This window comes from Lacerta agilis, chromosome 9 (assembly GCF_009819535.1).
Source record: "Lacerta agilis isolate rLacAgi1 chromosome 9, rLacAgi1.pri, whole genome shotgun sequence".
Lineage (NCBI taxonomy): Eukaryota > Metazoa > Chordata > Lepidosauria > Squamata > Lacertidae > Lacerta > Lacerta agilis.
Genome location: NC_046320.1, coordinates 11,176,448 through 11,200,277, shown reverse-complemented (window position 1 = coordinate 11,200,277; position 23,830 = coordinate 11,176,448). Strand labels below are relative to the sequence as shown.

Genomic DNA, 23,830 nt, shown 5'->3' with positions numbered 1-23,830 from the left:
AATCATACTGTTCAAAAGTTGTTAACTTTCTCCTGTTCTCCTTTGAATACTTTCATTTGCTTTCAGTGGAAAACCCCCTAAATCTCGGTTGCTTTTTTCTCCCTTTCAGAATGATTAATGGGGAATGTAGTTGCTCTTAGTGAAGGTAGTGTCATCTAAAAATCCACGGAGAAAATGGAATCCAAAGGAGAGATTCTTTGTGTGGTGACTCCCTCCCCTTTTGCTATACTATATCTAGCACTGTCGAACCCTTCTTTTATTCTAGAAAGAGTTAGTGCCCTATGTTGTAAAAATATTGATGAGAGTTTGTGTCTTTTGAACACATGTAATGAAGTGAATATCTGAAATAAGTATAAAATGGAAGAATCACTTGAAACTATAAACTTGTTTTAATATTTTGCTAGAACAATGTGATCTTACTCAGTTTGTGTATTTGATTTTTAATGCTCTTAAATATTTTTAAAGTACCAGTTATACTAAGGTTCTTAATACTGTTGTTAAATATCTTTAATAAAAACCTGGAGTTATTTTTATGTGAAAAGATAAGAATCAGTGAGTATCCATAGCTCCATGTTCATTCCATTTTTTTACTTCATACTTGCAAAACATTTTTAAAATTCTGTTGCTTTTTTTAAAGAGTTCTATTTCTGGCTATCTTTCGTCTTAAAATTATTTGGGGGGAATCAGCATCTTTAAACAGGTTTGTTTAAGTGTTCAGTACATTTTCTGTGCAATAATTGGTGTATAATTTATGAGACTGAGCATTTGAAAAGATCAGTGTGGCACAAAGTCCCCTTCCAGCATACTAAATGTACTGACCATATGAAACAACCTTTTGTAAAGAAATCATGGAAGTGCTTTGTGTATGGGTTTTTATTTTTTATTTTTTGTAATCTTTGAATCTGTAAGCTTTATACAAAATATTTTGACATCACCAAACTCCTTCCTTAGGCTGATCCATCTATTTGCCTGTGCAAAAACAATTCTGAAAACTACATTGAGTTTTGTTTTGAATCCAAACTTTGGTGATGCCCACTCTTTCCTCATAGTACAGAATCGTTCACTCAACCTGGTTATTGACATCACATTGCTTTTCATATTCCTGTCATCTTGTGCTTTCTGTTGGCTTTGATGTGTCTAAATATCAGGGAAGTGAATCAATGATGTGGAAATTAAAAGACAGTTGAGGAAGTTTGGCATTGTTGATAGATTTATATTTTAATGGCTCAGTCCTGTACTGAGCCTCCATCTGCACCATACATTTAAAGCAGGATCATGCCACTTTAAACAGCTATGGTTTCTCCCGAAGAATCCTGGGAACTAGAGTTTGTTACAGTTTCCAGAGTGCTTTAACAGTCAATCACTTTTCCCAGGGAACTCTGGAACCTGCAGCTCTGGAAGGGGAATAGGTGGCCTCTAACAACTCTTAGCAAACTACACTTCCCATGATTCTTGGGAGGAAGCCATAACTCTTGAAAGTAGTATGATACAGCTTTAAATGTGTAGTGCAGATGGGACTTGAGTATGGTTAGACTTACTCTCAGGAATTGCAGCCTTCTGTGGTTAATACAAATAGCAAAGTAACATTTTTAGCTAGTTCACATTTATTGGAATATTCTTAAGTTAATACAGACAATCAGAATAATCAAGATATTTTGACGCATTTTTCAGGACCTTGTGATATACTTGACTCCTTTTCATATTTAGTTTTTTTAAAAAATATTTGCTCTGAATTACAAAAAAAACCCAGCTTAACAGCTGTTTCAAAGCTGAGAGATGGTTATGTCCTTACAAATACTGGAATGCAGTCATTGATTCATTTCTCAGTTCTGTATATGCATGATTTACTGTGCTGTAAACTTGCTGCTATGAATGTTCTAGCCATTACAGCAATTTTGATTTTATGTAATTGTTCTTGATATTACAGTGGACTAAAGAGGATGGACATAGAACTGCCACCTCTGCTGTCCAAAATCTATTTGTTCCATTGAACACTAACCCAAAGGAAGTCCAAGAAATGAGGAACAAGGTTTGTACTGGCAATCTATTTGTAATCTCTGAATGTTTTTTATAGTCCACATTGAACGTACGCATATATCGTAGTTGAAATCTCAAGAGAATCAAAAATAAAGACAAAATGCCTTAAAAATATGTGAGCTAATTAGAAGAAACATTTCTCCTATGTGGGATTTGACTATTCAGCTTGTTTAGCAAATATGGCATGTAAGTTACTTATTACAGTCTCATATCCCTTTCATCAAGTTGGCAAGAACTGGTCAGAATAGCACAGCGGCTATTAATCTGGTCCCGTACTGGTAGTTTGGATTGTTGACCATTAGCTAGGGCTGATGTTGGAGTCCAAAACCTCTGGAGGGCTCCAGGTTGGGGAAGGCTGGCATATATAAAGTGTGCCAGATATATTGCTTAGATAATGATTGGTTTTTCAAACAACCCCACAGAGCATGCCCCCCTCCCTCCCACACCCTGTTCATGTCTTCATACTTCCTTGACTTTCCAAGTCAACCCTGATTACTTTGGAATGCATATTTAAGAAGCTAACCATGTTGGGCCCCCCCACTGTCCCTATAGTCATAATTTTGCATTTTAGAAAGGTAGGTAGATATTGTGTGTGTGGACTATTTCTGAGAATTGAGCTTTGGAATTTTTGATGCAATCGGCTTATTGTTGTTGGTGTAGCAGTGAACATACTCGCTTGCATTGCTCGAAAGATCCTCTTCCTTTTGCAAACGAAGAACAATGTATTCAAACTAAGCCTATGGAAAGAAAGAAATCTGCCAATTTGCAGTCACTAAATTTGGGGTTTAGTGCAGGATCCTAGAGGCTGTTCAGTCACTCTGGCCACATGACCCAGAAAACTGTCTGCGGCAAGCGCCGTCTCCCTCGGCCTGAAGCGAGATGAGTGCCACACTCTATAGTCAAGTTTGACTGGACTTAACTGTCCAGGGGTCCTTTTTACCTTTTACCCGTGGAAGCTTCTGAGAGACTGATGCTTGTAGCCCCAAATGTGTAATAAAATATAAAATAGTATCCTGCAGTGGTAATTGATGGAACAGTTACTGTATATCCAAACCAACTTGACCAAGGTTCATATGCAGGAGCTCATATGGTGGTGCACACAGGCAGGTGAGTTATGTTCTCTCTGTTATTCATATTAATGTCTTTTTCGTTTACAGATCCGAGAGCAAAACCTGCAAGACATTAAAACTGCTGGTCCACAGTCACAGGTTCTCTCTGGGGTTGTTGTGGACAGGAGCCTCGTGCAGGTGAGAACATAGCCTGCTTTAAATACAAACTTAGAGTTACTTTATAGTACCTTCCTGCTGTCACCTAATGTATCACTATGAAATTATTCTTTAATTGGCAGAAGTTAACTGTTTATAAGGTAAGTTTTAGAGGTAACATTTTGCTGTCTTTGCAACCATGTTTAGGGTCAGAAACTCAGTGGGAAGCATGTTATTAGCAAGTATACTGCCTTTGGTGCTGGTTGCAGTGCATGAGAGACACCAAGGCTGCTTCTCTATGGGCTAAAAACCCACTCTTGACTAGTCAGACTTTGTGTCACAGCTGTATTGAAAAAGCTGCTGAGCCCAAAGCCATTATTGCTACAGTACATTGAATCAGCAATGAGCTCTTTATTGCAAACTTTCTTTTTAGGACATATTCATTTGAAGATACTGTCTTTTACCTTTATAGTTTTTAAATAGGTATAATGTATGCTTTTTCAGAGAAAGCATAGAACTGAATGACTTCACTCAGTAGATTTTAGAGATGCAAAAGGTAGCCCAATTATTTTTTTTATTGTACTTTTATGCAGTTTGACTAGTCATCATCATGGCCAGGGAATTTTTCAAGTTGGGGTCAGTGTATCGGTGCATGTTGCTTCATTGCCATTGCTTCTGTATCACAATTTACTGTTTTTCTGCATGATATTTATCCCATGCCATAATGCTTTAAGCTGATGATCTAAAGCCCGAGCTTGGTTTGCTCTGTTCACTCAATTTACTGTTGCAGGATGCTCCCCTCTCAGACTGTACGGAAACAATTGAAGGGCTCGATCCCACAGAGCAGGCCTTTAACCCCGCTAAATCTGTCTCTGTTAGAAAGGTACTTACTGCCATGTCATAACTGCTCTAAGTTCTATTGTTTACCTTTCACTTTTACCTCTTTCTTGCCCTGGGTTGTAGCTTATATTTCTTTGTAAATGTTAAAAAGGTTATATGGTTCTACAAATTATGCATGTGTTTGTTTGATACATATTTTTTTTTAAGAAATGGAGGTTAGTCTTATTCCTTTTATAATCATGGATAGCATATGGAAAATTGTACAGTTCCCAGTGTAGTTTTGTTTATGCATGGTCTTTGTTAAGTAACCTGGTTACATCAGTGTAATACCCAAAATATCCACAGGCTTAGCCAAAAATTAAAAGCAGCACAAATACGTAAAGCATGATGGTAGCTGTTTTCATGTAAGGGGTGTTGTATATGGATGAAATGGTACTGCCTCTGAAGATTGAGTCATTTGTTGGCTTCCTAAGGTCGTTTTACAGATTGTACTGGCCAAATTTCACATGAGAACCCATGTATCTGAAATTGTGAAAAACCATAAAATGTAACATGGCGGTACGCTTTAAAGTAGTCTCGTTTCTGGCATGTAGCCATATGGGAAAATCTTCTACAAACGCAGCCCTATATTAGGTAGTCCAATTACAGTGAAAGGGACTACATCACATCAGACATTGACACATATATGAATCAGCCCTAAGTTATTTTTCTGAAACTAATAGCATCACTTTGGTCATCTCTGATGTGACCCTCTTGTGCTCTTCTCCTCTGCTACATGAATGTGGAGAAAGAGAAATATTAGGCCTTACTGCTAAAATTTCTCTCCACAGAGTTTATACTCATGTGCATATATACCTGCCAACCTGGGATAACATTCGTTGCATCATAAAGTAGACTATATTGCATGAAGACTTATAATTTCTTCGTCTTTAAGGTGTCTGGTGCCATAAGAGTAGCTCATACTAGAAATTGAAAAAAAATAAAAGCAGTCAGTTCCATGCATTTGTTGTACCTTATCTATCAGCTTTTCAGATACCTTCATGATTCCATTAGTTTGTATTTGTATAGAATATTATGAAGGACAGTTGAGCTTTAAAATATTAGTTAGCCTTGTTCTTCCTCTTGCCGTGGAGTCAAGGGCTGTTTGCTTTGGGATAGCTTTGTGCTACAGCTTGATAACAGTCCGCTAATTTAAGAAGTAGGCATATTTTTTGAGGATATCTTGAGCCATACACTAATTTCACAATAAATAAAAAAATCTGGGTGGCATTCCTGAGATAGTGCAAGAAGAATCAGCAACCGAACACCACAGGACTTAAACAGTTTCTCTCATTCCTACAAGATGGACTCTGCACAGATCTTCAGCCTAATACCCTCTGCAGAGTCCTCAGGGCTTTCTAAATGTTCCAGCAAACCTATCAGCTCTAGCATCCTCCATTTTTATAGGGAGCAACTCTCCTTAGTCAACCTGTCCAGCAAAGATCTGGGATCTTAACAAAGTGCTTCTAGCACTCCAGAAACCACAATTTGAATCACTGAAGTGTTCCATATGGTGTCTCTGATAGTGATATTTTGGCTCTGATTGTTATGACACAGGGTACTGACCTCTGACATGCTTCAGCTGGCTAAACGTCTCCACATTTCACAAAGAAAAGTGTGGCGGGCTCCTATTGGAGAGATGTTGTTTGCAAATGACTCAGTCTTGACTGTGCACTCTGAGGAAACGCTACTCGTCAACCATTTTGCCCGTTTGGTCTCGTCTGACAAAGACCAACATTTTTGCTCAGGAGGCGACAAGCACTCCACATGTCAGCATTGGTGACCAAACGCCTAAGGTGGTAGACAATTTTGTCTGCCTGCGCCCCACCATAACCTGTAACCTTTCCATCAACACTGAGCTGGACAAACGTATTGGTAAGGCAGCTATGACAATGGCTTGCCTCTCCAAAAGGGTATGGAGAATGTGAGGCTAGTGACCAATACCAAGATGAAGATTTACCAGGCTTGTGTGTTGAGCTTTATTGGCAACATGCAGTGAGTCAGGAAGATCTGGACATCACATGGCAGGACAGTCTCAAACAGAGATGTTGTAGGGTTCGTAGGATTTCCCCACCCCCGCCTCCAGGCTATTTCAGCCACTGGCGTCCGGGGTGAGGAAAAATCCTCTCTCTCTTCTGTCTCTCCCCAGCCCTCCGGCCGGGTCAAGGTAGATCTTTCGCTGCCACCACCCCCTGCAGTTTGGAACCTGGCTGACGCCACAGGACAAAGCGCGGGGGCCGCTTTTCCTACGTTCCGGCAGACAGCCTCCCCAGCTCAAACAGAGCCACAGGTGTTTAACTCTTAACAGTAGAATGACCAAGCGGTTTGGACTGGAATTAGCCAAGCAAGTACCAGAGTGAACAGAAAACAAGAACAAAAGTTCTTTTAAACATTTTATTCAAAAGTTAACAAAACACTAAGGCATAATTCCCAGAATACAAGTCACATGCAGAAAATAAAAACATTCTCACTAGACTAGACTAGACTAGACTAGACATTTACTTACTTAATCCCTCTCCCTAAGGCAGGGGCTGATACTTAGCTGTATTTGCATTTGAACAAGCCGGCAAAGTCCTTAGATGTTCCTCCGAGCCATAATGGCTAAGTCCGGTGTTAGAGAGCCCTCTAACACCTCAGCTCTCCCAGCAGCAGTTTTCCGGTGGTAGGCTAAGCAAAGCTCCAAGCTAAGCTAAGCTAAGCTCCATTGCATCACACAGCCCAGAATTTATAAGGCTTTAGGCCACGTGGAATCCTCCATTCAGTATCCAATAGAGGACCTGGCCTCTAATCCCATTAGCCAATCACTGCCCTTAGGTCATTATTCTCACCTGTCAAAGATGAGAGGCAGATGTAAGTCTCTGGGCCGTTACCTCCCTAATTTCTCATCCACTTGATAAACACCAGCTGGCCCCAGCCTAGTTCTTATCAGGGGCCAGGGTGCCTCTCTGGAGCCAAGACTTACACACCCCCAGCAATCTCCTGGTTGTAAAATTCTTCAAAGGCAACCCCTTTTACATTCCCAAAGGGCACTTTCCGGTCACTTTCCCATGGCACAGCGATACCCACAATTCTGCTTTACCCAGAAATCTTTGCTCCAAAGCCAAAGATTTTGGTCTTTCACTACAGATGTGCTCTCCTAAGACCACATTCACAACCTGTTTGCACTTCTGTCTCAGTGACGTCTGGACTGACTTGGTCATGTCCACAGAATGGAAGATGGCAGGAATCCACAAGAACGTGCTCTATTGGAATCTGACTTCAGGCACCAGACCTGTTGGCGGACCACCTCTGCGTTAGAGTTGTCCGCAAATGTGACCTGAAGGCTGGCAACCTTAACCCCGCTGCGTGGGAATCCCTTGCAGGCAATGTCAGTGCCCAGAGGCAGACCAGGTAGTATATCCACAGCAGCGACCGCTGGGAGGAGAGCAGAGAGAAGAAACATCATGGTGCACCTATAGCAGCGAAACCAGAGACATGACTTTCCTGTATCAGACTCTGATACAGCCACAGCAGGCACTGCTCCAGTGGTTTGACTTCCCCCCCCGGACGTTCATTCTTCCATTGCCTCCCAAGAAAAATGGACGCCAGCAATTTTAAAAACACTTAATTTTATCTACGCCTTGATAATTTTATTATGTTTACAGTTTTAAAAAGTTGTTTGTATTACAACTTTTTTGCTCTTTTATGTAGTTGGGTTAAAAACAGCAACCATGTCTTGCTAAATATGGACCGGCATCCTGTTCTCACAGTGGCTGACCCAGATGCCTATGGGAAGTTGGCAAGTAGGACCCAAGTGCAAAGCATTTCCCCCTGCTAGGGTTTCCAGCAACTGATAATTCAGAATCGTATATCCTCTAACCATGGAGGCAGAGTGTAACTAACCATCATGGCTTGTGGCCAATTAATAAAAGCCATCCAAGTTGCTGGCCATCACTACCTCCTGCTGGAGCATGTTCCATAGTTTCATCTATGCACTGCGTGAATAAGTACTTTTGTTTCCTGGTCCCAAATCCTCCAACATTGTTTCATTGGATGTTCTTGAGTTCTAGTGTTACGAGAGAGGGAGAAAAACTTCTCTAGCCACTTGCTCCATGCCACGCCACATGTAATTTCATACCCTACTATCATGTCACCTCTTGCTTGTTTTCTCTCTAAGCCGACCACACTCCCCGCCTTTCCTCATATGCAAGTTGCTGCATCCCCTCGATCAATTTGGCTGCCCTTTTCTGAACCCTTTCCACCTCTGCAATATCCCTTTTGAGGTGATGTGACCAGAACTGTACACTGTATTCCAAATTCTGTCACGCCATAACTGCTTTATGATATTGGTGGATTTGTTTTTAGTTCCTTTTCTAATGATCCGTAGCATGGAATTCTCCTTTTTCACAGCTGCTACACACTGGGTCAACATCTTCCTCAAACTATCCCCTACAACCCCAGGGTCTCGTTCCTGGTCAGTCACTGCCAGCTTAGTCCCCATGAGGATATATGTGGAATTAATACTTTTCAGGCATTACTTTGCATCTATTTACATTGAATTACATTGTCCTGGCTGAGCTAAGACATTGGAATTGGTCTTATCCCAAGATGAACGGGGCTTTTCCTCTTTGAAAAAGAAGCTGCACCACTTTGAGCTGATCCTCAACAAAACAGGGCTTTCCCCCTTTCCTCCTCTAAAAACTAGGTGCGTCTTAAGTTCAGGCGCGTCTTACGGATCCAAAAATACAGTAACTTTTCATATGTGAATTCCACAGAAAAAGAATAGCAGAACATAGTAAGAAATTTGTTAAAAAGGATGAAACTGAATATGAATGAATTTTTAAAACGCAATAGTATGTAATAATAATTTATAAAAATCAAGGTTGGGTTAGTTATTAGTATTGTAGAATAGGGTTACATCTGTTGAGTGACAAAGTGTACCTTCAAATATTGAAATAAAATAAAATAAAATATGAAAGTGACAAAAATATAGTTGACTGCCATAGGAAGTGTCTCAGAATTAGTTAGAGCATCCTCCGATATCTGGCTCCTTTCACAGTTTATTTATTTTCCTTCTCCTGCTCATCCACTTTTTTCCCCTGCTGGAATCTAAGCTCAGGGAATGGACATCGGAGTTCTCTAACGGTCAACAAGAGCATCCTCTAATATCTTCCAACAAGGCTTGGGCACTCAGGGATATGGGCCAGAAATGAGCCTTTGAAATCTGATCAGAGGAGTCTAAAATTCTTTAACTCATCTGATACACGCCCTTCATGGAGTATTACGTGCTGACAAGATGTATCTGCCAGCTTTCCTGGGGAAACTGAGTATCTTGTTTCTTCCTGGGAATGATTTCCTGACATATTTTCCCACATGATTTGGTGAGCTCCACACTACCGTCTTGCTCTTTCTGTAAGTTTAAAAGTACCTGAAAGAGTGAAAGAACAATATACCCTGGCTTTTGTGTTATTTGAGTCCACGTCCTGGAAGAAGTGCCCTCCTTCGCTGGACCATGGGTTCTGTTCCCCACAGGGTAAGAATATAGAAAAACGAGGGCCTGCCCTTCCAAATCAAGAAACCTGTGGTCACCGATGTTAAATGTTTTTTGCGTCTCCAGTGCAAATTATGACAAAGATGTAATTCTATAGCACACATTTAAAATGTGGCTGTGGACCTTGTCAAGATTTTTCACCCAGTGGAAGTGTAAAAGGGAAATTCTGGTCAGTTTTGCACAAGAGAAAAGCCCGTAGAGGAAAGCCTTCCCTGAAGGCCTGTCCCCACTTTTGAATGTTCTGGACAAGGTTAATTTGGACTTGTAGCTGAACCTTTTAACAGTTTGGTTCCCACTGCTTCCCAAGGGGTGCTTTTAAATATTGTGTAGTGATGCTATATTTTGTTGTGCTGCTTAAGAGTGGATATAGTGTGGCAGAAACACTGATGTTTGTGTGATGCTATCCCTGAAATGCCTGTTCTCATGTAGTGGGTTAAATGAGTATTATTATTATCATTGTTACCATTATTAATTTGTTATGTGTGTAGGCAGTCTTTCACTTGAAAACTCTTCACAAATTTGGAACACATTAGTCTCGCTCTATTGCGGAATGTAGTCATGATGCAATAACCATGTGATAAAATGGACATTCTTACTTTCTCTAAATGAAAATCTTTTCAGTCTTGTTTTTTAATCAGATTTTGAATAATTTCTTCCATTGTTTTAGCCCTCAGGCATTGCTAGTGCACTGTATATCATCTCATGAAAAACATTTATTTTCTTCCAACTAGGGAGAATTGGTGACCGCATCAAAGGCAATAATTGAGAAGGAGTACCAACCGCGAGTAATCGTAAGCACAACAGGACCAAACCCCTTCAACAAGTTCACAGACCAAGAACTAGAAGAGTATCGCAGAGAAGTAGAAAGGAAACAGAGGCAGTCAGGTTTGTGTATATCTAACTTGCCTTACTATGGTGTCAATATACTTTGAATGTGTAGTTTAATATGCCAGGCTTCCCTTACAAGGAGGAGTGTTGACGGTAGGCTTCTTGTTGGCTAGGGCAAGCTACACATTATCTTGCAGACAACTTCAGTGATAAGAAAGAAGCAATGTTAAACTAAACACTGGTCGGGATCTTCCCAAGTGTTGCTCATGAGTAACAACAGAGCCTTCAGTAGCTAAGACTATTTATTGTGCATTACTATTTACAGTGTAGAGCTAGTTCAAAACATGACCGCTCAGTCACTTGCAGAATCCGGAAGTGCCCCTCTCCGGTTTCCCGCCCAACGCCAAAGTCTTAGCACCCTAAAACGACGTCTGCGGTGCCTCCTGACCCCCCCCTCCCCCGATGCTGTGCTGGCGCCGGAAGCGGCAGTTCTCCCTCACCTCCTCTCTGGCTGGTGGTGCTGGGTCTTTGCCCAAAGTCTCCAAGCCTTTGCAGCTCCCCCTCCCTTGGAGAGAGCTCAGGCGAAAGGCTAGAGGAGGAGGAGTCTGTCGACAGAAGCGGCTGGGGTTCCCTGTAACGTAGAGAGCCCTCCTCTCGTGAAGAGCTGCTCTCCCAGTCCTCCTCCCGAGGAGGACTTCTATCCCTGCTTTCCTCCTGAGCAGGACCTCCAACCAGCCCTTCCTCTCAAGTAGCCCCCATGTCCCACTCCTCAAGAGGAGGATCTCTCTCCCCTCGCTCCTCATAAGGAATACCTTTGCCCCGGCTCTCCTTCCGAGTAGGATCCCCCCTCACCTTCTCCTCGTGAGGAGCCGGGCAATCCCTGACAACACTCATTTATTGCTGCTACTGTAGTTCATTTTCTCTGCCAGAAGCACAGAGTTTGGAGACTTGGTTGCTCTTTCATGTTGAAGTTGAAACGGTTTTTGTATAGATATCCTTACTGATGATATTGTTGAGCTCAAAAAGCAAAACATAATAGAACTGTGATCTTAAAACATTCCTAATCAAATCCCATTGCAACCCTGTTATTTCCTTTATGAATTGCTTCTTACAAAGCAGGGGTACCTCCAGCCAATCTGGGCCGTTCCAGTTTGACTCATCCCAAATCACACCCACATGTCAATCAATGAAGTCACTTGGTGATGTTGCTGGGAGCAGGGTTTAGTCCTGCTGGGTATTGCTTCATCAGCACATCAGCATGTTCCCTGCAGGGAATGTGCTGGCAGAGGAGACTCCTGCAGAGAACAGGATTGAACTCTACACTCATCAGCTGGTCAGTGGAGGCTTCAATCCTGCCATGTGGAATCTGCGGGGAATGCACTGGTGAGCAGACCCCTGCAGAGGGCAGAATTGAATTCTCCACGAAGCCGACGAATGGAGTGGGGAAGCAGGCTTCCTCACCCCACCACGTGGGTTAATTTTGACAACTGAATGGCCTTGACCAGCTGTCAAAATTGGCCCATGGGTTGGAGGAGGTGAGAAAGAAATGTGGAATTCAGGGCGAAAAAAGTTCCCCACCCCTGCTATAAAGCATCTCACAGCTATTTCCCAATACAATAAAACATATACAGAAAAGCTATTTGAAACTACAAAGAAGCAAAAAGGGCAGGGGGGAGAATACCCTGCTGAGCCTAGTACTGCCCATTGTTCTATGTTTTCAGCAACTCTAGGCGTACTCACACATTGCACTGAATACAGGTACAAGCAATCTCAATGCATCTACACATGCTTTGTGTAAGAGTGTACATTTGTTGATTTGTGAAGGTCAGCTATTGTGTGGAAAGGTAACGGTAAAGGGACCCCTGACCATTAGGTCCAGTCGTGTCCGACTCTGGGGTTGCGGCGCTCATCTCGCGTTACTGGCTGAGGGAACTGGCGTACAGCTTCCGGGTCATGTGGCCAGCATGACAAAGCCACTTCTGGCAAACCAGAGCAGCACACGGAAATGCCATTTACCTTCCTGCCGGAGCGGCACCTATTTATCTACTTGCACTTTGACATGCTTTCGAACTGCTGGAGCTGGGACTGAGCAATGGGAGCTCACTCCGTCGCGGGAATTTGAACTGCCGACCTTCTGATCGGCAAGCCCTAGGCTCAGTGGTTTAGACCACACCGCCACCTGTGTCCCACCAGCTATTGTGTACACAGGCATAAAATAGTACACTTACTGGATATAATATGCTGGCATCCCTTGTGAAAAATGTTTTTCAGACAAAATGGATGTAATTTAGAAACTTCAAGTAGTAAAGCATAATAATTTGGTATATGTTAAAAATCATAAGACTTAACATTATTCAGAATCCAGAAATTTTGAACAAGTTGACCCAGCAATTGAAAACTCTTTTGTTCCTGTGTGTTTAATGCATGAGATACTTCAGCTTAAACTGATTGTCTTTATAATGGTTACTGATTACATTTTTGTCCAGGCTTTCTTGGCGCCCAGGGTGGCATATATTTTCTCTCTTTGCCTACTTTACTTTCAGTACAACTTTGTGAAGTAGATTAGGCTGAGAATGAGAGACTGAGTCCCAAGGCCAGCCAGTCATTTTTGTGGCTGCATAGGGATCAGTCTCCCAAGGATGAAATGCTTGCCACTACACAACAATCGTTCCCTTCCTTGCATTTGAGCCTTGAACAAAAATTGCTTCTCCTTTAGGATGATTTTTTTCTTTTGCATTCCTATAAGAAACAATGGGATTCAGTTTGCAGGGTGAGAAAATGAACACATTTGCATTGCCAAGGCAGCTAGACAGATGCCTTGTAACCCCAGGCTGATTGTTCTTAGTTGACTAGTTGGGTAGAAAGAGGATGGAGAATTGCACGTCAGTACATAGCTTTTCAGCAGCAGCAGCTACACACAGTTGAGCTAACGTCGACAAAAATCTTGCTGCTCAATGTGGCAGGCAAGGCAGTGAAGCTGCCAGCTGGGCAAGACCAGTCCGGTTTGTGAATATCTTCGCTTTAGTTTATGGTTGGCCATGTTCCTTAACTGCTTCCTGCTAGAGAGGCTTCCGCTGAACAAAGTTCCTTGCAATGGTCAGTTATGTTTTTTCTGTGATCTGTAGTAGCTGGACTAATCTGGAATCGTTTACAGTTTGTGCTTATAATTTATATAATGTTCCATTCTTTTTTTTTTTTAATAAAGATTTTATTAGTTTTTCATAACACAAAACACTCCATCACCTTCACCAACATTAACCCCCAACACTTACCCACCACTATGACTAAACAAATACATACATACTAACAATTCTTCTTATTTAAAAAAAAATCTTGGTCGAATCATCATTATGACTTCCCCTGTTTTCTCTCCTTCGGTTCCTATTCCAAATTTACTTTAATAACTTCATATCTCTAAAATTAAATTCACTTCAAAATTCAAAACTAAACATTCTTCAAAAAATCTTATTTTTTTTAGTTTACAATTATATATATATATATATATATATATATATATATATATATATATATATATATATATATATATAATGTTCCATTCATTGCCTCCTGTGAATTTCAGATTTTGTCATCAACCACAGTAAATTCTAAAACGAAACATCAAACTTCCCTATCTATTTTAACATAGGGCACCATTAGTAATACATTTTTGCTCGGTTGCACTCGTGTTTTCGTTTACATTAGAAACAGCCTCTGAACAGAATTCTTCATTAAAAGTTAAGATCCTTTATGCACCATTATGTGAATTGTGAGAGCGATCTGTTTAACCATGTCTGTACTCTTTATATTTTGTAGAAGATTCAGAAGATGCCAGACAGCAGAGGGAGAGCAGCTCTTTGGAGCACCCTGCTGCTTGCACTCCACCCAGCACTCCAGTTAAACTGGAGGAAGGTATGTCCCCTGGAGCTAAGAGTTTGTGTAGCTGCACCTCTGTGTTCATGTTTCAGTTGATATCAGATAAAAATGTGTTCATCTATTTTATTCTGTAGAGCAACATATAGCTAAATGTGCTAGTGGTTGTGTTCGCAATAATAAAGAAATGTGCACTGAGAACACAGGGGCTGCCTGTTGGGCAAGACCACGGTCTGTCTCGTGTGACATGGAAAGTGATGGCCATCTCCTTTTGTTAGCTCCTGACAAGTGGCATATCGTCTAATAGAGTTATCAATAATTTTCTTTCATGAATTGCTTTATTCTTTTTAAAAGCCATCTTAGCTAGTTAGCAATATCGACTTTTAATTAATTTGTGGATTATTTACACATTTTCTCCTTTATCTGCTGCCAGTAGTGTCATCGAGTGATGCTGAGTTCTTGTGTTGTGAAGGAGGGAGGTTTTTCTTCCTATCTGCACTGTACACAACTTTGTAAACCTCTGTCCTGTTTCTGTTAAGTTTTTTTTTCAAACAGAAAAGCCACTAGTGCTTTAACCTTTCTTCATAGGGAAGATGTTTCAGCACTGGATCTCTTCAGTTGCACTCTTACGCAACTTTCTCACCTCTTTGGCACTCTCTTCAAGCAGCGGTCTCCAAAAACTGTACACAGTATTTCCAAATTCTCTATTCCATAATGGCAATAGAAACTTCCTTTGGGTCATTTCCAGCTTCGAGTGTAACTTTTTCACTGCTTGTGGGATCAGGAAAAGTCAACTTCAGAGCCCCTTTTACTGGTAATATCCTGTTCCCAGTTAACCTGGGAGTAATTGCTGTTTGTGAGATTTACTTCCAAGTAAATTGGCACAGGCTCATGCTGTTAGAAAACTTAACATAGCTAAATATTGTGAAAAGGGAGACTGAAAGTAGCTTTTTGGATGGTCAACTTAACAAAGTCACAAGAATAGAATTTACAAATTTGCTGAAATTAAAATGATGCTAGAGAATTTTGAAATTATTTCTTTCCGCTGAGGGTTCCCAGAGTGTCCTTTCAGCAGTACTGAAAGACTTGATCATTAATAGCCAGCCACTCTGCCATGATCTCTCTCCTCTTCATTGAAACTTTCATTGGCAGAAATGCTTGTCAGCAGTTGATCTTGAGCCTATTGTTTTAGGATTTGATCTCACAGCTGGCTACTAGGAAATATCTATGCTACCAAATAGTAGCTGCCTACCAAACCAGCCACAAGTTGTAGAATGCCATGCATCAGGATATTGGTGAAGTTAATGTCCCGGTGTGTCTCAGTGAGCAGGGTCACTGTGCTCAGCAACTCTTATGTACCCCAGAGCAGTAGTGGGCACCACTGCTTTGCTGATCTGACTTCCCAACACTGCTCATCACTGCCAGTTATCGAGAGGGGAAGGGGCAAGTGGCAGGAAGCTCAGTGCAGTGCAGGTGCAGTGGTAGAACCACTCAAACACTGCTGTACCAAGCTCCCCACGGCTGTGTCTCCCTTCCTCTTGGTAACTGGCGATGCCACACCAACCACTGCTGCACCTGAGCCCCACTTACCAACAAAAGGAGATTTCACTTCCAGAGAGACGCACGTCTTGAATATATGGACTCCTGTCTAGAGCTGTTTCCATTGTTGAAATGCGAGGGGAAATCTGCCTGCCCAAACGGGTTTTTGGATCATGCAATTTTTTTTAGCAAATTCTGCTTGGTAGTTGCACATTTCTTAAGCATTATTGTAATTGGATTACACCTCTGCTCATAGGTTTCAAAGTTAAAAGATTTGATTTCTTTAAGGTCTCTGCTTAATGAGAGCAAGACCAGACATATTGTTGCAGTGAATTGGTAAAAATAAGTTGAGTATTCAAACCAGGTGTAATCTAAGATGTGTTCAGTGTTTTCCTTTTACCCTGGAGTTTATCACTTGTCTGTTAAAAAGTTGTCTCTTCACACCACCTCATTCTGTATAAGAATGGTAACGACCATTCTTTTAATATAACACAATGGCTGTGATGGATGTATAGATTCTCTACTTGTGCTTTTTTCTTCTTGTGGCTGCGTTACAAACAGGAGGTGGATATGCTAGAGAGTACCTGTTGCCATAGTAAGTACCATCCCATCCCTGTTCCTGCTGCTTTATCCTGACTTCTCTGTGCTGTGCTTCATTCTCTTGCATATTTTGTGGTGTTTCCTCCCTATGTTGGTTTGGTCATCCTTTACATAGTTTGAAGTCTGCTTAACTATTTCAGTTGCTTTACCAGAACAAAGAGATCAGAGGTACATTAAGAAAAATACAGTCTATATTAGACTTGAGTGTGACTTGGTAGCCATATGTATAAAACACTCCAAGTAGATGTTCACATACTGATTTCGACTCCAAACTATTGATTTATATCCTGTAAAGAAGAGAATAAGGTAGTGTTGCATTGTTCCTTATATCAATGGCAACAAACTAAAATCACCTTAAGAGACAAAAGGATGTTTCAAAGAAGTTCATCTCTTCATGATTGTGTCTGTTTTCCTAAGTGTCCTTAGTGGCATATTGCCTGTTGTGAGGAGGGAGTCCGAGGCCCTCTCTTCATGCTGAGGAGCACAAAGAAGAGAAGAAGGTAGACAGTGCAAATCTGGTAGCCTGTATTTCTCTTAAAATGCCTCCTTGACAGCACTCCACATACATTTCTGTGGGACAGGAAAGTCCCCTCTCCTCCTCATGTCAAATTGGACTATAATCATGTGTTAGAGAGTGGCTTTATAGTGCCATTTTCAGCACATGGTTGTACCAATTGCATTATTTTATATAGCATTTACTGTGCTTCTTCATGGGCATCGACGAAGCTTTACATTTTCAATTTATTTTTGATTCTGAAATTCTTTCAAGTAAAATCTAACTGTAAGTCCCATTGGAAAGGTGCATTTAAATTGCTGAGCTGAATAAATGTTAAAAGTTTTTGTTGTTGTTCCTTAAAGCCATATCCATACGTTTCTTTGCCATGTTTGCACGTAACAAAAAGCCAGACTTACCAGTTTAGCATGAATGGGCAGTGTGCTGGCACATGCTGCCTGATTGCTCCCACTTCACTCCTCTTCTGGCATATCAGGGGTTAAACTGGGAAGACCTATTTTTCTGTTGCATCTGAACCAGGGATTGGGATTGTGGTTCCCTAACAAGTCATAATCAGCAAGCCAGCAACAAATCACGGCTTAATGTAGACTAGTGATTGTGGTTTGTTACAGAAAAACGAACCATGTTCTCTGGTTAACAATGGAAAGGGAAGCCAATAAAGCTTGAGGAAGAGCCATAACTCTATTGCAGCATCTGCCTTGCGTGAAGAAAGTCCCAGCTTAAATTCCCAGCATCTCTATGTAGAGCTGGGAATATCCTGTCTGAAACTCTTGAGAGCCACTGCCACTCACTGTAGACCAACCTTTGCCAGTCTGGTTCCCTCCAGATGTTTTTGGACTACAATTTGGATTACAACCCTCACCAGCACAGCTGTATGTTGCCAGGGCTGATGGGAGCATGACCATACTGGCGGTGGCTGATGGGAATTGTGGTCCAAAACGTCTGGTGTAAACATTGCTGAGCTAGCGGGACTGTTAGTCTGACTCCATTTTCATCTGACTTCCTTTCTTCCATGTGAAGGCAGCAATTAATTGCTGTAATAGCAACAATGAAAACAGGAGGATAGTTGAACTACGTTTAAAGAGCTATATTTAAATAAAAGAAATTAATTGCAGCTTTTAACTTTCCAAATAGCTTTTTTCATTTTACCCCGCTTTTAAATTATCTTAACCCATTTTAAAACTTCTAACGTTTTGGTTTGCTGAGTTTGAAGTGGTTATCGTCACTAAGCTAACAAATCCCAGGTTTTTCCTGTTCCATGCTTCAAATAAAGATGAAACAGGGAATTGTTAAATACAAATACAAAGAAGGTGAATGCAATATTAAATTAACCTTAAAAGAATACAAACCACAGCATGGTATTTTCGATGCAGTACTAGAAATGAAGCAGGTACCTAAAGCCATTGCAATTCAAATGGCCATAAACCTCCAGTGCCTCAGAAAGAAAGTGATATGTTTGCTGTTGCAACTTTGCTGTGGTTTGCGCTTTCCTGTGTTTATGTGAAGAGAGCTTGTGCAGTGGATCCTAACATCCTTAGTAATTCAAGGAGCTAGATAAGATTTGATCTACATAAGATCATCTCCTGTTGTTTCTGTCCTGGATGCTCTTCACAGTAGTCTGTTCTCACTTCCTATAAGGCCAGAGATAGAGGCACCTTCCTAATGATGTTTAAATTTTTGGACTGTGTCTAAAAAGCAGATATGAGATGGCAAAGTACAACATGTATTGTGCAAAAGTGAGGGGAACAGAAGGTGAATCACCCATATACATCGGCGTTTCCTTTCTTCTGTTGCATTGCAGTGCGAGAGGGGAAGCAGAAAAAGGGTAGTTCATGCCTCTGCCTTCCCTGTCTCTGTGTAATATTTGAACAAACCAAGAATCAGGTTGCAAAGAATGCAGAATTTAAGATTCTAAGTCACACAAAACTCTGGCTCACTTGAAGATACAGGTGAGATGTCTTTTGAGGATAAGGGAGCAATAGTTAGCATTGCTGAGCTTCGTATAAAAGCTCCTTCATCTGCAGAGAGTGTGGCTTCATTTTTCATACTGAATGCCTTCGTGTAAGCCAGTCTTTTGGGCCCCTGCGAGAGGCTAACATAAAACCTCATTAAGTCATCAGTGCTACTCCGTCTGAATACTGAATCCAATTATTATTATTTTGCAAAATAAGGAGAAACAAGCATACCGTATTTTTCCATCTATAAGACGCCCCCTATCTTTGGGAACTCAGATTTAAGAAAATGGGGGGGGAGATGTGTGTATAAGACGCCCCCCCCTAATTTTTGACATTATTTTTTAGGGGGGAAACCTAGTCTTATACACAGAAAAATACAGTATGCATCTTCCATTTATACTGACTACTAAGCAATCCATAGCAAGGACAACTTCAGGTTTTGTAATGCAGTTATTATGAAGAGCACTACATTATTGTATGTTACCCTGTGTGCTTATAGAGAAGAGTGCACAATTCTTCATAAATGTAAGAAGTCAGCAGATTTTTTAGTATGTAAACTTCTGACACTTTGGTTTTTTACTCTAAAGCATTGTGGAGAAGACGGAATTCAAATAAATATTTCCATTGCATCTCTCTGCCCAAAGGCCATTTACCAAGAGACTCAAAATACCTGGCTCTGCATGTAGGCTTTCCACAGTTAATTTCTGTTAGACCTCATTTCAGCAACAGGCACACATTAACAGATGTTTCCTGTTTCTTGTTCCACTAGAGAGGCAGCCTAACCAGACTTGCACCGATGACAGTGATGCTGCAACTTTCAAGCAAAGCCTCCCAGATCTCACCCCTGATGAGCCTTCAGAGCACCTCGGCTTCCCAACCTTTGGAAAAGAGGATGATAAAAGTGACAAAGATCTTGCCCAAAGCCAGACTGAGTTACCTCCTGAAAATCAAGAACCCCAATCTCAGCCGGGTGAAGAGGCAGTGACCCCACTGGCTGAGGAGGGGGCAGCGGCCGAAGCAGGCGGTGATGAGTCTCCTGGGAAGTCTCCGTCCAAGAAGAAGAAGAAGTTCCGTACACCTTCCTTCCTGAAGAAAAACAAAAAGAAGACTGACTCCTAAATACCTTCAAATATACTGTCATGGTTTAGAGTCTAAGTTTATTAACCACTAGAATGTATCAGTTCTTACTGAGTGTTTTCTTTTGTCTTTAGTAACAAGCAGAACAAGCAACACCCTCAAGCTATAGCTTGATTGCTTCAGATTATAATGGAAAATTAATGAGCAGAAGGTGCTAATCCTGCGTATTCAACAGCAGCTAACCAGGGTTTATCCCTAGTACGTAAACAAAGCTAAATGATTTCCATGGAACCCCATGTGTCACGTTGAGAGCCCATGCTGATCTATATATGCAGTCAGTGGATTTCTGCAAGGTCTTGCTCCACAGGGTGTTGCTGTCTGCTCACTCTAACATTTGTTCTTGTCCCAGAGCCTACTGTTGTTACCAAGTGGCTTCTTAAATACTGACAACTTGGATATGATTGCAGTTATATTTTGAGAGGTTGTATTATGGAACCGAGCACCTGCTTTCGCACTGTGTAATTAGAAATAACGTTACACTGAGGCTTTACAGAAAGCTGTCTTTCTCTTCCCTTATTCTGTATTGTAGCATAGCTGAAATTTAAATCTATTTGTTATGTGTAAGAAGAATGAAGTGATTTGTGGTGTTTCCTGCTGATCCCTCTGCCTGCGTTCTAATAAACTGACAGAACAACCACTTATTTTACTAATTTCTTTTCTACCAAAAGTTAGTATCCAGCCTCACCTGATAATTTGGAAGTTAATTTCAAGCCTTTGAAAACAAAATTTCCTAGTAGCAGGCACACACCTACTGCCTTTATTAAGCCGGATCATGACCTCACTCAATTGCTCCAATACTTTGCGCCACTTGTGGATGCAACAGCAGCTGTACTACAGTGTGAGTCATCAATTATGGTAGCTGTCCCAGTCATTTCCAAGGCCATGTGGCTCATTTCCAAGAACGCTTGGAAGGTTTGTCATAATCTGGCACTGATTTGGCACAGCTTGCTAATCTCTTCTGCTTCTCTGGATTCACTGATTTAAGCTACAGTGCAGAGACTAAACTTTTGAGTTGTGCAAGGCAATGTTTCAGAAACAATTGGTATTTCTTCAAAACCTGTAGAGTTGACTAAGTTCTGGTTATAACAAAAGAAAAGACTCACCGTTTAAGGTCAGTTGGGAACGAAGATGCTGATTTTTATTGATTAACTTCAGTACTGAATCATGCACCACTGGGGGGGGGGGCAGATTGTGTAGGTTTTTAATTGAAGTTCGGTGAAATAGCTAGTATTGAATGCCTTACAATTCGTGCTTTAAAAAAGCACAGAAGATTAGAAAGAATTCAGTGACTGGTGCAGCTTTATTCTAAACATTATGCCTATGATAGGTTCCAAATAGGTACCTTGGAAACCAGTTTGAAACAAATCACTTTAAAATGGTAAAATAAATAAATAAATAACACCTGTGCAGAAGGGTTACAGGGAGATGGGGAGGGTTGGTGGTACTAAAACCATCACTAATTGAAAGCAGAAGTGCTGATAACAGAGAGAGAGAGAGAGAGAAATGAATTTTTCATATGGACTGCATGGCACTAATGGCTTTGAGCTTGTTTCCTAACTGTGTGTCCTGTGAACACTAAAAGCTTAACCGTGTCTCATTGCCAGGATTGAAATTGCATTACAAAAGCCATTGCTTTAGTGTTTCTGTTATAAAATGTAGGGACTCTAATCTTTGACCACATATGCAATGATTTTTAAGTTCCAGTTTTGTAGTTCTCAATTCTTTCTATTACATAATGAAATCTAGTTGTGTATTGTATGAGAACACACTTCAGTGGGACAGGGAGGGAAAGGGAAGAGTCCTGTATTTTTTCTTCTTCTTTTGTTGTTTAATTCAATTCTACACAAATAAAATTCTTTAAAGGAGTTGTGTGTCCTTGTGCCTCGTTTCTGAGATCCAGGTATTCTTGAGCTCATGTTGTTGCAAGACTCACAGAATCATAGAGTTGGAAGAGACCACAAGGGCCATCCAGTCCAACCCCTTGCCAAGCAGGAAACACCATCAAAGCATTCCTATAGAATCATAGCACATTTATGGAAAAGTAAGCAGTCAATTCAGAGTGATCCAAAGACACCAACAGATTATTCATACCAGCTATGGAGGAGAGGATGGGGAGGCTAGAATACACTGGGGCTACAGCATGGCTGTGTCTGCTATACTTTCCAAACCCAGGAGAGGAGGGGGACACACACCACTTTCAGAAACAGAGTAGAAATTACAGCCCGGCCTTCAGTGGCTGGTGGCTGCTTGGAGTAGAGACAACACCCCAAATCTGCTGGACTATACAGCCAATCTGTGCAGCGGTGCATTGATTATTTTTTAATGTCCATGATAACTATCACTTCCCCCAACACAGATGAGACATGGCAGATGATGTAGGCCTGTTGTGCAGCCTCAACACAAGTGAGAAGCGTGATCCTATGCTGATTCAGGTCTTCCGATGAATCCGTGTTTCCCCCCCATAGTCAGTGGGACAAAAAGGCAAGCGGAGCAGCATGGAAACAAAATCGCTACCTATTTTTTTATTTTTTATTTTGTTTTGACTATAGCATATGGCTGCAGGAATCCAGCAAGCCAATACATTGACCCCTGACAGAAAGGTTCAGGGCCAAATAATATCACACATCACCAGTGAAACCTGTGATGAGGAGCCCAATAACTGCACAGTTGCTCCCTAACCCACAGACAGGCTTTCAACAGTGTAAATTTACAACTTTAGATTCAGGTAGGTAGTTGTGTTGCTCTGACGCAGTCACAATATAAAAAAAAAAATTGTTCAGTAGCACCTTGGAGACCAACTAAATTTGTTCTTCGTATAAGCTTTTGTGTGCATTTATCGGAAGAAGTGTGCATGCACACGAAAGCTTATACTAAGAACAAACTTAGTTGGTCTCTAGGATGCTTGTTGTTGTTGTTGTTCAGTTCAGTCGTGTCCGACTCTTCGTGACCCCATGGACCAGAGCACGCCAGGCACGCCTATCCTTCACTGCCTCTCGCAGTTTGGCCAAACTCATTCTAGTCACTTCGAGAACACTGTCCAACCATCTCATCCTCTGTCGTCCCCTTCTCCTTGTGCCCTCCATCTTTCCCAACATCAGGGTCTTTTCTAGGGAGTCTTCTCTTCTCATGAGGTGGCCAAAGTACTGAAGCCTCAACTTCAGGATCTGTCCTTCTAGTGAGCACTCAGGGCTGATTTCTCTAAGAATGGATAGGTTTGATCTTCTTGCAGTCCATGGGACTCTCAAGAGTCTCCCTCTAAGATGCTACTGGACAATAAATGTCATTTATCTGTGGATTAGTTCTAGCTGTCAGGTGCTTCTCTTCCACTATTCATCTGCAAATAGTCTTGGTTTTTCTCTAGATCCTGAGCACAAGCTTACCTTGGCCAAAGCTAATTACATTGACCCAACTCTTACAATTTATTCTCGACGTGAATGATCTGTACAAAACTAGATAGGCCAAGCTGCCGAGGGCCTGCAGCCAAACTGAAGGACTATGATGTATATTGATATTAAAGTTTGTGCCCTGAATCTTACATATAATATGAATACTATCTGGAAGGAAGGAATTTTTATTATTTTGTTTTTTTAAGCTCAATTCATAAATCGCTCTCAGAAACATAGCTAAGTGATTTAACCATAAAAAACAGAGATAAAACCATTTCATATATACAAACAAAATCCAATCCAATACAGATACAGACTGGAATAAAAATTTCCGTTTTAAAACGTTTATT

The 23,830-nt window shown here is 41.1% G+C and overlaps 1 protein-coding gene across 8 annotated transcripts in view; it reads left to right on the top strand.

The window, feature by feature from the left end:
• The window catches only part of ADD1 (adducin 1), a 47,551-nt gene extending 25,592 nt beyond the window's left edge, over nt 1–21,959 (top strand). For 2 of the 8 annotated variants that reach the window (XM_033160107.1, XM_033160106.1), the window contains exons 11-16: nt 1,928–2,029; nt 3,195–3,284; nt 4,033–4,125; nt 10,383–10,536; nt 14,293–14,388; nt 19,727–21,959. In XM_033160107.1, coding sequence (XP_033015998.1) covers nt 1,928–2,029; nt 3,195–3,284; nt 4,033–4,125; nt 10,383–10,536; nt 14,293–14,388; nt 19,727–20,076 — 885 coding nt within the window. In that variant the 3' untranslated portion in view covers nt 20,077–21,959. Of the gene's footprint in view, nt 1–1,927; nt 2,030–3,194; nt 3,285–4,032; nt 4,126–10,382; nt 10,537–14,292; nt 14,389–16,449; nt 16,485–19,726 lie in introns of those variants that run through there. The other 6 variants (XM_033160109.1, XM_033160108.1, XM_033160113.1 and 3 more) reach the window with 4 other exon arrangements.
• Nucleotides 21,960–23,830: the final 1,871 nt, after the last annotated feature.